A 15,760-nucleotide genomic window follows, 5' to 3' on the forward strand; every position below is an offset into this window, starting at 1 on the left:
GGGGTGGGGGCACACCTTGGCAACGTCAGGACTCAAGGTCTGTGGTCCCAGGCAGAACTATCACTGCACATCAATGTTAGGGAGCTACGAGTGGTGCGTCTAGCTTGCCAGACATTTCAGGCCTGTCTTCAGGGCAAGTGTGTTTCAGTGTTGACAAACAACATCACAATGATGTTCTATATAAACAAGCAGGGTGGTGCTTGACACCTTCTTCAGGGAACTGCTTGGGAGTCACCTACTTGGAATTGACATGAGCAATCACTTGAAGAAAAAACTATTACCTACCGTTCATAACTGTTTTTCGAGATGTGTTGCTCATGTCCATTCCAAGACCCACCCACCTCCCCTCTGTTGGAGTATCCGGAAAGAAGAAACTGAAGAGGCGGCAGGTCAGCAGGGACCTATATACACAGCCGCGAAGGTGCCACTCTAGGGCCTGCACAGCTAACTTAATGGGTACCATTAGGGGAAAAACCTTCCAATGATCGCGCATGCGGCATGCACATACCTACTTGGAATGGACACGAGCAACACATCTCGAAGAACAACAGTTACAAAAGGTAGATAACCGGTTTTTACTGTGGGGTCACAGAATGATCACATACACAAATAGATATATTTCTAGAAAGTCTTTGATAGGAAATTCAAAAAGGAGGACCCCTCTGGGTTGGAGGTATCAAAGCTGTTGTCGCTTCTTACATAGAGGGTGGTAGAAATCATATTTTACAGCAGCATGATTAGTAGAACCCTGCGCAGATACAAAACTTGTACCTGCATCCAGTCCATAAATATGGTCCGCAGATATCCACAGATTTGCAGTGCTCAAATGATTAGATACAGGGCATCCAGTGTCTGTACTATTGCAGAACATGGTAGCATGTTATAATATCCAACTGACTGCAAGGCATGACTGGCTCTTGAAAGTTCTAGTTACTAGCCCTCACAAGCTACTGAAGGATTACTTTCTTTTATAAATGATTCAGAAACTGAATCAGTCCTTGCCAAGTCAGGAATATAAACCAGGAGATCTTGCATGGAATGGCAGAGTACTAGCTACTAGGAAATCATTAGAGTTCCTGAACGCTTTTTTAGCCCAGAAATTGTATAAATAACGATGTCAGCTTCTTCTTTAACTGCAGTAATACAGGTGAATGTTTTCTTCCTAATCCTTAATGAGTCCATCTGTGATTTGTGATACAGATGGTACGCGAGTAGCCTCTTCAACTGGCATAGACCTCCTCCTGCTGGATGACTTCAAACTGGTCATCAATGACTTAACATACCATGTTCGACCACCAAAGAGAGGTAAAACCAATTTGTTGCATCTGAAAAATAATTTCAAAAATGTTTAGTAGCAAATTCTGCACTTAGTTATTTAAGGAGTTACTTCAATCTCACAAACTAATTGACATTTAAAAGATGTTTCAAATGAAGGACACTTTTGTGTAAAAACAGGTTATTTCTAAAGTGAATCTTCCTATTGTCTAATCATCCACTTGAAGTCCTAACTTCAGTGTTTGTATAATTGTATACAGCATCAAACATTTATAAACAAACATCCATCCTGTTCTCAAGCAACACCCCTACTAATAGAGGAATAAATGAAGAAAACTAGTAGAATTGGTTTAACATTTTTAATATGCGGAGTTAAGGTCTTTAGTTTAGACCCAAAATGTGACCTCTGTTAAAACTACTGTAATCTGGTTTGGAAGAACCCTCCACATACAAATCTTTTCCACCATTCTGACGCACTTAAGTAGTGGAGATTTGTTTTCTGAATGTGGCACCTATACTGTTCCCAACTACCACGCACATGTGGCCAGTAGAGGTAGCAAAATCTGATCAGCCGACTGTTACCAAAGCTGTGTTGACAGCTGAATGATGCTAGCCCTCAGTGAAATAAACTAAGCAAACAGGGGCGGCACCAGCCACTTCTTTGGGGGGGCGGGGTTGAGCTGGGCTAGTCAGAAAATTGAAGGGGCTGTGCTGTACATCTTGTGGGCGCACGTACGGGAGCATGGAGACTTCCCTGCCCCCACACAGGGCCAGGGAGGAGCATGAGGGCTCTGGCCCCTTGCTGCCTCTTGCTTCACCTTGAGGTTCAGCCCCGCACACCTCACACCGCCTGCTGCCCTGCACCACAGCTCAGCTCAGTGCTAGCAAGCCTGCCACTAGGAGCCCTCAGACAGCCATGGCAGCGGGATCAGACCCCTCCCAGCTCCCCCATGCCCCTGTTGTGATTGCCCTCTCCTCCACTGTGATCCCTCTCCCTTATGCATGCTCCTCCCCGTCTCCCTTGCATGCTCTGTCCCCCTCCATTTGTTATTTCCTTGCCTCCACCCCTTCCCCATGCTCGATATGCTACCCTTACTCCTCTGCTGCTGCTGGTGGCACCGCTGCCTTCAGAACTGGGTGGCAAGAGAGCGGTGGCTGCTGACTCAGCACCCAGCTTTGAAGGCAGCACTGCCACCACCAGCAGCGCAGAACTGCAGAAGTAATGGTGGCAGTGCCGTGCCATACCATGCCACCCTTAATTCTGCATAACATTTGACCTTTGCACTGGGGGTAGCTACCAGAGGGCTAAGGCAAATTTTGGGGTAGCCATAGCCCTTGCTAGCCCCCCTAGCACTGCCCTGGGGTGCAAACCCCTAAATGAAGAGAGGAGAGAAATCAGTGTTTCTCAAGATGAGACAGTGGCATCCTCATCCTCACTGTGCTAATAAGCCGTTTGAGTATGGAACTGGTGCATTAGTACCGCAGATACCTCTCCTTTTATCACTAGGTTTTTAGCCTGCAAGTCCATGAATCATCCTGTAGCATAGCTGTGTAAAACAAAAGCTCCAACTATTTAAATTCTCACATCACTGCTGTCTCTGAACAGACGAGTCAATGGAGAATTCCGTTTGGAGTCCATCTGCTCACCTCTTTAATGAGCCAGAATGGGTCATTTCCCCACTCTTGAGTACTGAATCTCCCTCCTCACATTCCCACACCCTTACGGGAATGAGAGTAAGAATGTGAACGTGTCTCCTAACCATAACACCAGTGGGACCCTGAGCTCTTCTCAACCAGTCTTAAGACACTATACAAAGTTGATCTGCCCATTAACTTCTCATTTTCCCCTTTGTTAAATCAAATATACAATTATATACTTTTCTGTGTTGAGAGGAGGAGTTATTTGTCCCAGTGTAGAACAGTTCATGCAACTCTAATACATGATGATGACGAGTAGACCTAACACTTGGCCTGCTAAATTTACACAGCTCAGCACAGACATTAACAGTGCTGGTTCAGATGGAGTCTAGGATCACCTATGCAAATGGAAATTTCCACCTCTGGCCCATTCTCCTAGGGAGAATTCCTTGATTAGCTGATGGCTATAAAATTAATGTTCACCAACAATCCCCACCATTAAATTTCATCTAGCTTTTCAGATGTATTTTCATTTTACAAATACTCTTTCAATATATTTTAGAAAATAAATGCTAAGAAACCATAAACTTGAGTTAAAAAGATACTTTCAGCCAAGCATTCAGGTAGAAGCCACTTCCTTTTTAAAAAGTGATTTCTTGTTTACATTAAAGAAAACAGTCTGCTGATCTTTGATCTAAATGAAAGGTGAGAAGTGTGGCTTAATATTGAGCCATCTCTTACAATGGAACTGCTGGCATTAAAGCTACAAATATTTTTTAGTTTTTACTGAATGGATGTTTTTGAAACTTAGCTTGGTTTCCAAGTCTCAGTAAAATCTACAAAACAAGCTAAACCTGAAGATTGTATTCTTCAACTTACTGTATACAAGTTTATATAAGTTCTAACTCAGGGGTGGGCAAACTTTTTGGCCCAAGGGCCACATCTGGGTATGGAAATTGTATGGCGGGCCATGAATGCTCACAAAATTGGGGGTTGGGGTGTGGGAGCGGATGAGGTCTCCAGCTGCGGGTGCAGGCTCTGGGGTGGGGCTGGGGATGAGGGGTTGGGGGTATAGGAGGGTGCTCTGGGCTCAGGCTGAGGGGTTCAAGGGCAGGAGGGGGATCAGGGCTGGGGCTGGGGCTTGGGGCACGTGGAGAGGGTCAGGGCAGTGCTTACTTCAAGCAGTTCCCAGAAGCAGCGGTATGTCCCCCTATCCTATGCAGAGGCGCGGCCAGGCAGCTCTGTGCACTACCCTATCCGCAGGTGCTGCCCCTGCAGCTCCCATTGGCCATGGTTCCTGGCCGATGGGAGCTGCAACGGCGGCACTTGGGGTGGGGGCAGCATGCAGAACCCCCGGCAACCCCTACGCGTAGGAGCCAGAGGGGGGACATGCCGCTGATTCCAGGAGCCGCATGAAGCGGGGCAAGCCCTTGACCCCGCTCCCTGGCTGGAGCATGGCAAGCCCCGGACCCTGCTCCCCAGCAGAAGCTCAAGGGCCGGATTAAAATGTCTGGAGGGACAGATGCGGCCCCTGGGCAGTAGTTTGCCCACCCTTGCTCTAACTTGTATTGTATTGACAAATTAACACTGGATAACACATTTTAAGGCAGCTGTAATACATATAAGCGGAATTAAAATTAAGCATGCAATCTTTTAACCATGCTTTTCGTGGCTTTATAGTGCTTGATTTCTCAACCTTACTGTTAAAATTATTGAGGTTTTCTGCATGGAATATATACTAGCTAGTATTTAATTAGATATGACTCTCCTTTACTGGCTTGCTTGATTTTTAATAAACATTCCATATTTGGTGTTGGGATGAAAACCATTCTGTTATTTGGCTATGTTGGAATATTTGGGTATAAGGCAGTATGGCCATTGGTATCAATTTTTAGGTGCCTCTAGTGTGAAGCATAGCATTCTTTCTAGAAAATTTCATAACTTTTTGTGAGCTGTAGCTCACGAAAGCTTGTGCTCAGATAAATTGGTTAGTCTCTAAGGTGCCACAAGTACTCCTTTTCTTTTTGCAAATACAGACTAACACGGCTGCTACTCTGAAACATAACTTTACTTAAAACTCGAGTGCTGCAGTTCTCTAATAGACTGTTCCATAAATATTCTAGGCAAGCAGAATAGATACTAATGCAAATCCCTGGACTCCCACAGCTGTTTTGAAGAGTACATGATAACCAATGTGGATAAAGGCACATAAAGCAGTCTCCTTTTTCTTTAGACCTCTTAAGCCATGAAGATGCAACCACGCTGAATGATGTGAAGACTTTGGTTCAGCAGCTGTACACCACTCTGTGCATTGAGGAACACCAACTGAACAAGGAAAAGGAGTTGATTGGGCGGCTAGAAGACCTCAAGGAGCAGCTAGCACCCCTGGAAAAGGTGAGATGTGAAATCTCCTATGGAAATCTACTTATCCACTGAGCCCATTCTCTTTCATGGTTAGAGTGAAGTCTATCTTAAATGGTGGCCCTAATTGTACGTTAAGCTTTAAAAACTATTTGAGACGTAAAGACTGGCTCACTCAATGGGTGGAAAGCCATGTGTATGGTCTTCACAGAATAAATAGCATTTGCTGCATAGAGTTGAAAATAAAATTAAATGATTTTTTAAAAATTTGACAGGATGTTTTTAAACCTGGTCACTTCCCAGATTGGCCCCAGACCAAGACCCCACATTCTTGCAAAAAGTGTTGTCATTTTTAAACCATTTTATTTATTTAATTTGATAAGAGAAAGGAAGAAAACACAAAGCAAACAAGACAGGCTAACAAATATTTTGAGCCATATTGGTTTCAAAGCAGTGTTTTGATACAGTTTTGATACACTGTTTTGACAGTGAAAGTAGGATATATCATAAGTGGTGGTTACAATCTCCAGAGCAGCCATTAAACAAAACAAGTAAAACAAAGCATATTAAAAGACAGACTGAAAATAGTGCATCAAAGCACATACCAACAACGTAGTGATGACCATCATAAACATACATAGCCATCTACATTTCTGACAAGAATATAAGTGGTGCCGTGGCTATGTATCTATAGCTTAGTCAAAGTGAATATGTGAGATGTTGACCCAAAAGAGGCTAGTTAGTTTTTTTTTGCTCCCTGAGCTCTTTCTGCATAAACTATAACACTCAAATCAAGCACCTGTGAACACTAACCACTTTCATAGAAAGTAGACCTTTATTTTTACCTGATCTCAGAATGATTGTCTCAACCCCAGAAGGTATTGAGAATAAAACACAGTTTGTTTGTGTCCACTAGGTCAGGATGGAAATCGGCAGAAAAGCAGAGAAGAGGACCACCTGGGTTCTGTGGGGTGGACTGGCCTACATGGCCACTCAGTTTGGGATTCTGGCCCGGCTCACCTGGTGGGAGTACTCTTGGGACATTATGGAGCCAGTCACCTACTTTATCACCTATGGTAGCGCAATGGCAATGTATGCTTACTTCGTAATGACACGTCAGGTAAGACTTGCCCTCTGTGTTGTGATCATCTTAATGATAGATTTAGCTCATGCAAAGCTTTGAAAAGCATGCCCTTTGGACACCGTCCTGCCCCCTTTCATGATACCTTTATTTCTCTTCCCCCAAAACACACCAAACTTTCCCCTTCACTGCTGGTGGCATGAACATGAAAATTACCCTCATCTGTTACTGGATATGCACTAGCTACTCATAACTGAGGTGGTATCTTGCTGGTTGAGGAAGTGTACTATCAGTAGGTGTTCTCTGTGCATTTGATTAGCTTATAGTAACTTGGAACTGGATCAGCCTGGAACCTTATTCCTGCAGATCAAGGAGGGTCCTTACCTTATAGAGCACAGCAGGAAAGCTAGAAGAATGTGTTTGATTGGTTCTTTTCCTGGTTTTACTGCCCAGTTCTTTCTTATTTGGGAAGTAGGGTAATTTCTCATGTCTCTGATCTCCCACATATTTTAAGGAGTAATAAAAGCAGCCCTTCGAGGGGATGGATGAGAAGTACAATAATAGTTGTAGTGCCTATCCAGCTCCCTCTCTGTCCGACCACCTTCCTTGTCCTTTCTGCCTGTCTGCGCCCCCTTTGTCAGCAATCCAAGGCTGTAGAAAAACCCATTCATACTCACCTGTTTGAAGATCTGCAATTCTTTTCCAAATACTTGTCTATATGTGTTCCACTGTAAGTGCATGTGCGCCCCATGTATTCTATTGGTGTCTTTTGGCCAGCAGCGTCCACTAGGGCCATGCATACGCTTTGAGTGCTCCTGTGCTCCTGTACAGAGGGTACCGAAGGGCAGTGGTTCCTTCTCACCAGCCAGGGCTACAAGATGGAGCTTCTCAGTGTATACCTCTTTACTCATCCCTTTCTAGCTTTTCTGTAAATATTTGTGTACATATTAGAATTAATTAGGTTGAGATAGTTTGGTAGTTGCCGATTGGCAACATGTTGATAGTTTTTATACATTTCTTAATTTTTCTTTTTTTCTTTTCTGTTCAGGAGTTTGCCAGTGCTGGAACTTAATAATGTCCCCTCCCTAAGCCTCCTGTCTTTAAGTCTTGCCCCGCTTGCAAAGTGGCAATTCCAATAAATGATGGGCATATAAGATGTCTTTTTTGTTTAGGGGAAGCATACATCCCTGACATGTGGGTGGTGTGTAAGTCCTTTTCTAAAAGGATCTTAAAAGCTGGGAAAGCACATTTGAAAATGTTCATTGGAGTGCTCCATGCAGCCAGCCTTCAATCCAGGCAGTGCAGATCTTCTAGACAAGTTTCACCTCAGCCCATTAGTGCCCTGTGACTTCCACATCCACTAGCTCCCATGTTTCGTCTTTGAAGACCATGCCTTCTTTGGACTCAGCTAGAACTGTTAAATCCAAGTCCTCAGACAAAAAAGAAAGCAGGGGCAGATCCCCAACAGGAATTCCCAGTAAGAAGAGATCTAAGTCATCTCACCTTTCTCATTCAATGGAGACTCTCTATATGGCCTGATCTGAGCTCTGAGGACTGCCTTGAGAATTGAAATCAAGGCCCAGGGCATTTGGGATTAGCTCAGAATCAAGGGCTTCAGCACTAGTGATTTATGGTACCAGTTTCCCTAGTACAGCTGTCTTCAGTGCTACTCACTTCTGTACCAAGCACATCAGTACCAGGCACAATCCTGATATTACCTTCTATTGCACTGAAGTTTGTAGCACTGTCCTCTGGATACCAGGGGAGCATGCAGTACTGAAGGATCTTCAGCTCTCAAAAGAACTAGAATCTCCTCTGCCATCTACATGACTAAGAATTCCTACCTTGGTACCAATACCTTCTACCTCATTAGCACAGAGTGCCTGCCAGGGGCTGATGTCTTCTAGGATCACTATGCAACCTAACACTCCAACTTCAGCAGCCTCCTCCCTTAGGCCTAAAATGGTCCTTTTCATGCTTTGACTTAACACAATCGGGAGGGCTTCCCTACTTATTCTCCAAGGGCTTTTTCTATTGAATATTATGAATCTGAGAGGTCTGGGTTTCAGGGTGGGGTTGAGCGTAGGCATATGTCATAATACCCTTCTTCGTGGCACAGCCCCTTTCCCATACAGTGTTCCTATGTGGCCCTATTAGAACCTCTGGAGTCTTCACTGCCCAGGTCATCACACCGCCGCGCCTCCTCCTAGGACGAGAACCTTCTCCATGCCAGGAGCCTAGGGTGTTTCAGATTGCAGTACATGAACCTGTGACGCATGAGTAATTTTCCCAAGAGGAACACCTTCAAACTGAGGGTCAGGCATTAGCCGTGGGTATTTTGTCCTCATCCCTAGATGAGGTGGCGGTCCTAGCTGCACAGTCTCACCCAGAAGGCTACAAGGACTTTCAAGACCTGCTCAGAGAACAGCCAATTCTCTGAGGTATAAGAATCCTCTCGAACTTTTTTTAAACAGTAACATTTCAAAGAGGATCTGCAAGCAGTTTGGACATCACAACCATGATATTCTGCTGCGGGGGGAATGGGATAGATTTGAACTTGGAAATGGTTCCTGATTTTGATTGTATTTTTTGTGTATTATATTATTGAAGATCGCCTCATCCAGGGGGCAGAAAAGAACTGCCCAGGCTTTGGTAACCCGTCCCAACAACCTTAAGTGAAATTAACAAGGAAGCCAGAAATAGCCCCTCATTCCGCGGTTCAGAACATGGGGTGAGCAGCTAAATTTAAACTGTTCTTATGCAGAGAGCAGGCATCCTAGAGAGGCTTCTCCCTCAGCCAGTCCCCCTGCTACAAGCTAGAGGGGAGCTGCTGCAGCCCCTGCTGGGGCGGGGGGGGGGGGGGGAGAGCCTAGCCATGTGGGGCAGCCTGGCTGGAGGAGGAAGGAGGAGAGAAACCAATGTGACAGTGAGTTTTCCCCTCCCACTGGCTTTTATTAGCTCTGGATTTAAGCGGTGCAGTAAAATGCCTATTGTATTCTGCCCCTGCCTTGGTCTCACCTTCCTCTCCACCCCCCAACAACTGTGAATGATGCCAAGGATGCCAGAAATAGCCCCGAATCTCAGTCTGAACCAGGGAGGGAGCAGCAAGTTTAAACTGTTCCTGTGCAGACAGCAGGCATCCTGGGGAGACTTCTCCCTCAGCCAGTCCCCCTGCTACAAACTAAAGGGGAGCCGCTGCAGCCCCTGCTGAGTGCAGGGGTTCAGGGAAGCACTGAGCCTAGCCATGTCGGGCAGCCTGGCTGGAGGAGGAGAGAGGAGAGAAACCTATGCGACAGTGAGTTTTCCCCTTCCACTGGCTTTTATTACCTCTAGCCATTTGGCCGCACAGCTTAAATCCATTGTATTCTGCCCCTGCCTTGGTCTCACACAACCCCCTCCCCCGCTCCCAGCAACAACCCTGAGTGATATTAACAAGGAAGCCAGAAATAGCCCCGAATCCACAGTGAACAGCTAAATTTAAACTGTTCTTATGCAGGCAGCAGGCTACCTAAGGAGGCTTCTCCCTCAGCCAGTCCTCCTGCTCCCTGCTACAAGCTAGAGGGGAGCCCCTGCAGCCCCTGCTGAGTGTGGGGGTCGGGGGAACGGGGAGCCTAGCCCTGTCGGCAGCCTGGCTGGAAGAGGAGAGGGAGAGAAACAACAAACAAATGTGACAGTGAGTTTTCCCTTTCCAAGCTTTTATTATCTTTTAGTTTAAATTTTTTGTTCTGCAGTCAAGAGGTGAAAGTGAGCCAGTACTGAATGCTCCACTTCTTTGCCAGTACACTACTGCATCTTTTTTTACCGGTACTCCGGACCGGACCGGCTTACTTTCACCTCTGGGCACAAGTCTGTGGGACTCCGATTCAACTCTAAATGTACATATAAATGTTCTCAGCACAGTTCACAAACCTGTGCTACCTTTCTACCATTGAGTCAAAGATTGACTGTCCAAGTGATAACAGACACCACCTCCATACTGAGGGTGTCTGGAGATAAGTGTTATTGGCCACTGTTGGAAGACAGGCTACTGGGCTAGATGGACCTTTGGTCTGACCCAGGATGGCCGGTCTCATGTAACAAGCATCTCAGCTTCTGTTCCAGAGGGGATTTATGCCTAGGATCCTATTGGATGCATTTCTGATTCTGTGGTCCTTGGGCCTAATGTATGCTAATTCTCCAATCTCTTGGATTCCCACACATCTTTTGGCAGAGCTTTGCCATAATTTTTATTTAAGTAGGCTCCAAGTACCCACTGCTTTCACATCAAAACACTGCTTGTGAGTCACAAAGAGCAGAATACATATGGACAAGCACTTGAAGAAAAGTTATTTACCTTGCAGAGGTGTTATATGTATTCCACAACCCACCCTTCTTCCTGTTACTATGGAGTCCTTACCATCTGGATTCTGCAGTGGTGAAGGAACTTAGTGGCAGTTGCGGCCACTCCACACTATGCTCTCGGTACAGGAGCCCAAGAACATGTAAGGCACAGATTAAGCTCCAGCAGACACGACTGACCAAAAGATTCCAATCTCAACACATAGTACACATGCACCCCAAGAGTGGACTATAGATAGATAACACATCACTCCAGTTTCTGTAAAATATAGTGACTTTTCTGGTGACCTTCTCCTCCAAAAAGGCTAGGAACTAGGCAGTGGAGCTGTTGAGCTTCTCTCTAATTACCTGTCTCTAGCCTAAAGCTCCTCTTTGCAGCCTAATTAGCTGATTGGGCCCATCTGGGCCTAATTCAGTTCTTGCATGGCCAGTGCCGGGGAGGACACCCCATCACATGCGGATATGCCAGCATCCCAAAAGAACCCCACAGTTTGATGGTTTGGCACACTAACTCTTCCTTCTCAAAAGAGTTCCAAATTTAGGGCATGAAGGGGGCTACTACAAGTCAGGATTGAGGTTCAGAGACAGGTAAGTGTTGGAGAAGTGGAGTGGCTGCTTGCATTTAGCAAGTAAACCCACACTTCAGTCTCCAGTAACAATTCAGCCCTTCCAATATATGCTGAGCTTGTAGCAGCCTGTGTTTGGAAGTTTTTAATTCTTATCTCTGCCTCCCCCCCCCCCCCCCGGCTTCCCTCACCCTTCTCTGCAGGAGTATATTTACCCAGATGCCAGAGACCGACAGTACTTATTATTTTTCCATAAAGGAGCCAAAAAGACACGTTTTGACCTAGAGAAATACAATCAACTCAAGGATGCAATTGCTCAGGTAATTCAAAGTTTTGCCGGAGTGAAAACGAAAGAACTCGCCCCCCCACTTGTGTTTTTAACCATTATTGATGGGTGCACTTCAAACGAAAGTAGAATGATAGTCTCTGTCTTAGTTTGGGTTTCCAGTCTACTTTCTTGTCATTGCCATCAATAAACCATTAGTTGGATTTAGTATTTTGGCATGTGCTATGCATAAGCAAACAGATGCAACTGCTGTTCAAAGATGGAGTCTGAAAAAGGAGCCATGTATCTGTAAGGGCTTCTGAGAAATTATTGACAAACCTTGCATCTTTTTAGAGGTGCTTGGAGCACTTTATGCCTCAGAAGGTCTGAGTCTAGATTTCCTCCTTTCTCTGCTTCTGTCCACCTACATACTATGGATCTACTAAGGGCTGAAGACTTTTCATCCACTCAGTTCATGTCTCCCTGGGTGTGTCTTAATAAGAACATAAGAGGGAAGATCCTTTCATGGACTGAGAACTGGTTAAAAGACCGGGAACAAAGGGTAGGAATAAATGGTAAATTTTCAGAATGGAGAGGGGTAACTAGTGGTGTTTCCCAAGGGTCAGTCCTAGGATCAATCCCATTCAACTTATTCATAAATGATCTGGAGAAAGAAGTAAACAGTGAGGTGGCCAAGTTTGCAGATGATACTAAACTGCTCAAGATAGTTAAGACCAAAGCACACTGTGAATAACTTCAAAAAGATTTCACAAAACTAAGTGATTGGGCAACAAAATGGCAAATGAAATTTAATGTGCATAAATGTAAAGTAATGCACATTGGAAAAAATAACCCCAACTATATATACAATACGATGGGGTCTAATTTAGCTACAACTAATCAGGAAAGCGATCTTGGAGTCGTCATGGATAGTTCTCTGAAGACCTCCATGCAGTGTGCAGCGGCAGTCAAAAAAGGAAACAGGATGTTAAGAACAATTTTTAAAGGGATAGAGAATAAGACAGAGAATATCTTATTGCCCTTATATAAATCCATGGTACGCCCACATCTTGAATACTGCGTACAGATGTGGTCTCCTCATCGCAAAAAAGATACACTGGCATTAGAAAAGGTTCAGAGAGGGGCAGCTAAAATGATTAGGGGTTTGGAGCGGGTCCCATATGAGGAGAGATTAAAGAGGCTAGGAGATTTCAGCTTGGAAAAGAGGAGACTAAGGGGGGATACGATAGAGGTATATAAAATCATGAGTGGTGTGGAGAAAGTGAATAAGGAAAAGTTATTTACTTGTTCCCATAATATAAGAACTAGGGGCCACCAAATGAAATTTAATGGGCAGCAGGTTTAAAACAAATAAAAGGAAGTTCTTCACACAGCGCACAGTTAACCTGTGGAACTCCTTGCCCGAGGAGGTTGTGAAGGCTAGGACTATAACAGGGTTTAAAAGAGAACTAGATAAGTCCATTAATGGCTATTAGCCAGGATGGGTAAGGAATGGTGTCCCTAGCCTCCGTTTGTCAGAGGGTGGAGATGGATGGTAGGAGAGAGATCACTTGATCATTATCTGTTAAGTTCACTCCCTCTGGGGCACCTGGCATTGGCCACTGTCAGCAGACAGGATAATGGGCTGGATGGACCATTGGTCTGACGCAGTATGGCCATTCTTATGTTCACGCCACCTGTCTCAAGGAGGTTACAAGTGGTTATAAGAAAACTCAACAAAAATGATGGTCCCTGGTCAGAAGGGATTATAGCTGTTGAGTGTCATTTTGCAAAGACTTCACAATGGTAGTTCCTTGACTTTTTTGTGTTGTTTTTTTGTTTGGGTTTTTTTTTTAAGACACTAGTTTGTCTCAGTGGATTCTGGCTTCTGTTAAGTTAATTTTTTAATGGTTGAATACCAGAACAGATGAGTAGTGTTCTAGGTGTAGAAAGCTGTCAGTAAGTGACTATAATGACCAGAATATCTGTTGCTGATGCTCAGACTGTGACTTTAAGACTTCCTCTTTGGATATTTACTCTTATGGCACCCGTGGGTTGGAGGGCAGGCACTAGCAATTGAAGATGTTTAAGAAACCTGTCCTTTATACTTTATCTTTATTTTTAGGCAGAATTGGATCTTAAGAGACTTCGAGACCCACTGCAGGTTCACCTGCCTGTCCAGCAAATCAATGATAAAGACTGATCAGCAAAGAATGTCTGAATCCCAGCAAAAAGAGAACCTGTTCATAGCTCTTGCCTTTTTAATTAAAGCATTTAATTAAAGGTGGAAGCTGGGAGGTAGTGTGGGGGTGGAGGGTTTTTACCTTTAATTTAAAACAAAAAAGGACCGTGGGGGGAAAATCTCTTAAATCTGAAGATCGGGCATTGTGGAATGTTAGCCTCAAAAAGGGCTTGGCAAATATTGTCACATGCAAGCATTTGTATCTGGATGAAAATGGTGTACAAATACAAGATTGGGGGTTTTCATAATGAGAATGTAATGCTGGGGGGGCTGTCTTCTTCCAGCTTTGCAGGGTCTGCCTCTCAATAATGCACCAGCAGCCTGCTGAGCTCTTTTTTAAATTTTTTCCTTTTTTGATTTTTGACACACACCAATAACAAAGCGCACCAAAAAAACCAAGCCATCTGGAGCTATGGCTGGTGATCAGACAATGAGCTCCATCACCATTAACACACAGTCCTGGTCAGAACTGGTATCTTTTTTGTAATGTTACTGCAAGACTGCCTTCTACTGAAAATCATGAGTTTCCCCTGCCCACCCCCATTCCCTTCACTGACTTCTTCCATTACTTGTTTGTTATACTGAGTTTTATCCAAATCAGAAATGGAACTATCTTTGTTCTAAATGTTTGATAATGGACACTTTGGATTATTCCTTAATACCTTCTTCAACTGTGAAGTGTCCCAGTGCTCTAGAGCTACTTCTAGAAATAATGGCAACATTGCATGAGAGTTTTTATACTCAGTCTTAAGGGAGGAAGATTTTCATCTTTCCCACCCCAAATCTGGTAGCCACCTGGATGACCAAACCTTGAAGGTTTCAAGGATTAGGAAATTGACTCAGAATCATGACTCTTACTTAACCAAGCAGTTTCAGGATGGGAAAAATTAAATTGGATTAAGTTTGACTGCTTGTGTAATGGGATAAATGGTCTCATTTATGGTACACTGCTATATCTTCAGGCTTTGTCAAAGGCCAGGGTTCCCGTAGCAAAAGATACAGAATTGCACTTTGATTTACTAGCCCACTCCCTTATTTAGCTAGCTTTCAGTGAACTCTGATGCCCAAGGGTAGGATTTCTTAGTGGAGGCTAATTGCATTCCCCCATTCTTATTTAAAAAAAGATATTGGGGTTGGAAAACCGACACATTGCTTTCCACCTTGCCTGAAACTAGCTGATTTGTAAGCAGATAACTGCATTCAAAATGGATCCCTCATCCTGTTGATCAATATTGTGGAAACAGGATGGAGGTGGGAATAGGGCTCCATACATAATACACAAAAAGATGGGGGTTCCTCTTGGCAGTTCATTTTTACTTCTCACTGTGTCTTGACGAGAGGCTCCAGTTTTTGGAGAACCATGTTTAAAAAAAACAACAAAAAAACTAAACCAATATTAAGATGCCAGGTGCCTTGCAGATATGGAAAAACAGATGGGATTGTTGCTGCCTCTCCTCACTCGGTGGCATATTGGACCGAATGGATGCATGTTTCTAATTTTTTCTCCCCACATTTTCCCTGTCTTTTTGTTTTAATTACATTATGTGGGTTATTTTTTACCTGTTTTATCCTGTTTGCGTGTTGAGTTTTAAAGGGAAAGAAAACGAACACAGTCTTGTAGCTGAAACCTTGCTGTGTGTTTGGGGTAAGGGAGGGGCATGGAGAAAAATCCTTACTTAAGAAAAAAAAACTGAACATGTGTAAAATCCTGTATCATTTATGAAATATGTATAAAGCAATGTACTTCTGGAACAATAAATAATTATTCAGTTTTTGAACTCGTGTTCTTAAACTTTTTCTCCAGTTGAGGGGGGAGCGTCCCTCATGCTGCAGCTGAACTCCTAATTTCCCCTTATTTCTTTTCATTCAAATTGCATTTCCCTGACTTTCTCATTTGAGACCATTTTGATGCAGGCACCAGCCTTCCTGCTCAGACTCAAATGGAGCTGTCACCATTTTATGTCACACATGAGATACATCAACAGTGCTTCTGT

The 15,760-nt window shown here is 44.1% G+C and overlaps 1 protein-coding gene across 1 annotated transcript in view; it reads left to right on the forward strand.

Moving 5' to 3' along the window:
* Positions 1-15,506, forward strand: part of MCU (mitochondrial calcium uniporter) — a 143,230-nt gene extending 127,724 nt beyond the window's left edge. Inside the window, exons 4-8 of the mRNA XM_074958978.1 lie at positions 1,201-1,305; positions 5,147-5,307; positions 6,191-6,394; positions 11,463-11,579; positions 13,650-15,506. Of these exons, the coding sequence (XP_074815079.1) occupies positions 1,201-1,305; positions 5,147-5,307; positions 6,191-6,394; positions 11,463-11,579; positions 13,650-13,727 (665 nt within the window). The 3' untranslated portion in view covers positions 13,728-15,506. The remainder of the gene's footprint in view (positions 1-1,200; positions 1,306-5,146; positions 5,308-6,190; positions 6,395-11,462; positions 11,580-13,649) is intronic.
* The last annotated feature ends 254 nt before the right edge of the window (positions 15,507-15,760 follow it).

Source organism: Natator depressus, chromosome 7 (assembly GCF_965152275.1).
Source record: "Natator depressus isolate rNatDep1 chromosome 7, rNatDep2.hap1, whole genome shotgun sequence".
In the NCBI taxonomy this organism is placed as follows: Eukaryota; Metazoa; Chordata; order Testudines; family Cheloniidae; genus Natator; species Natator depressus.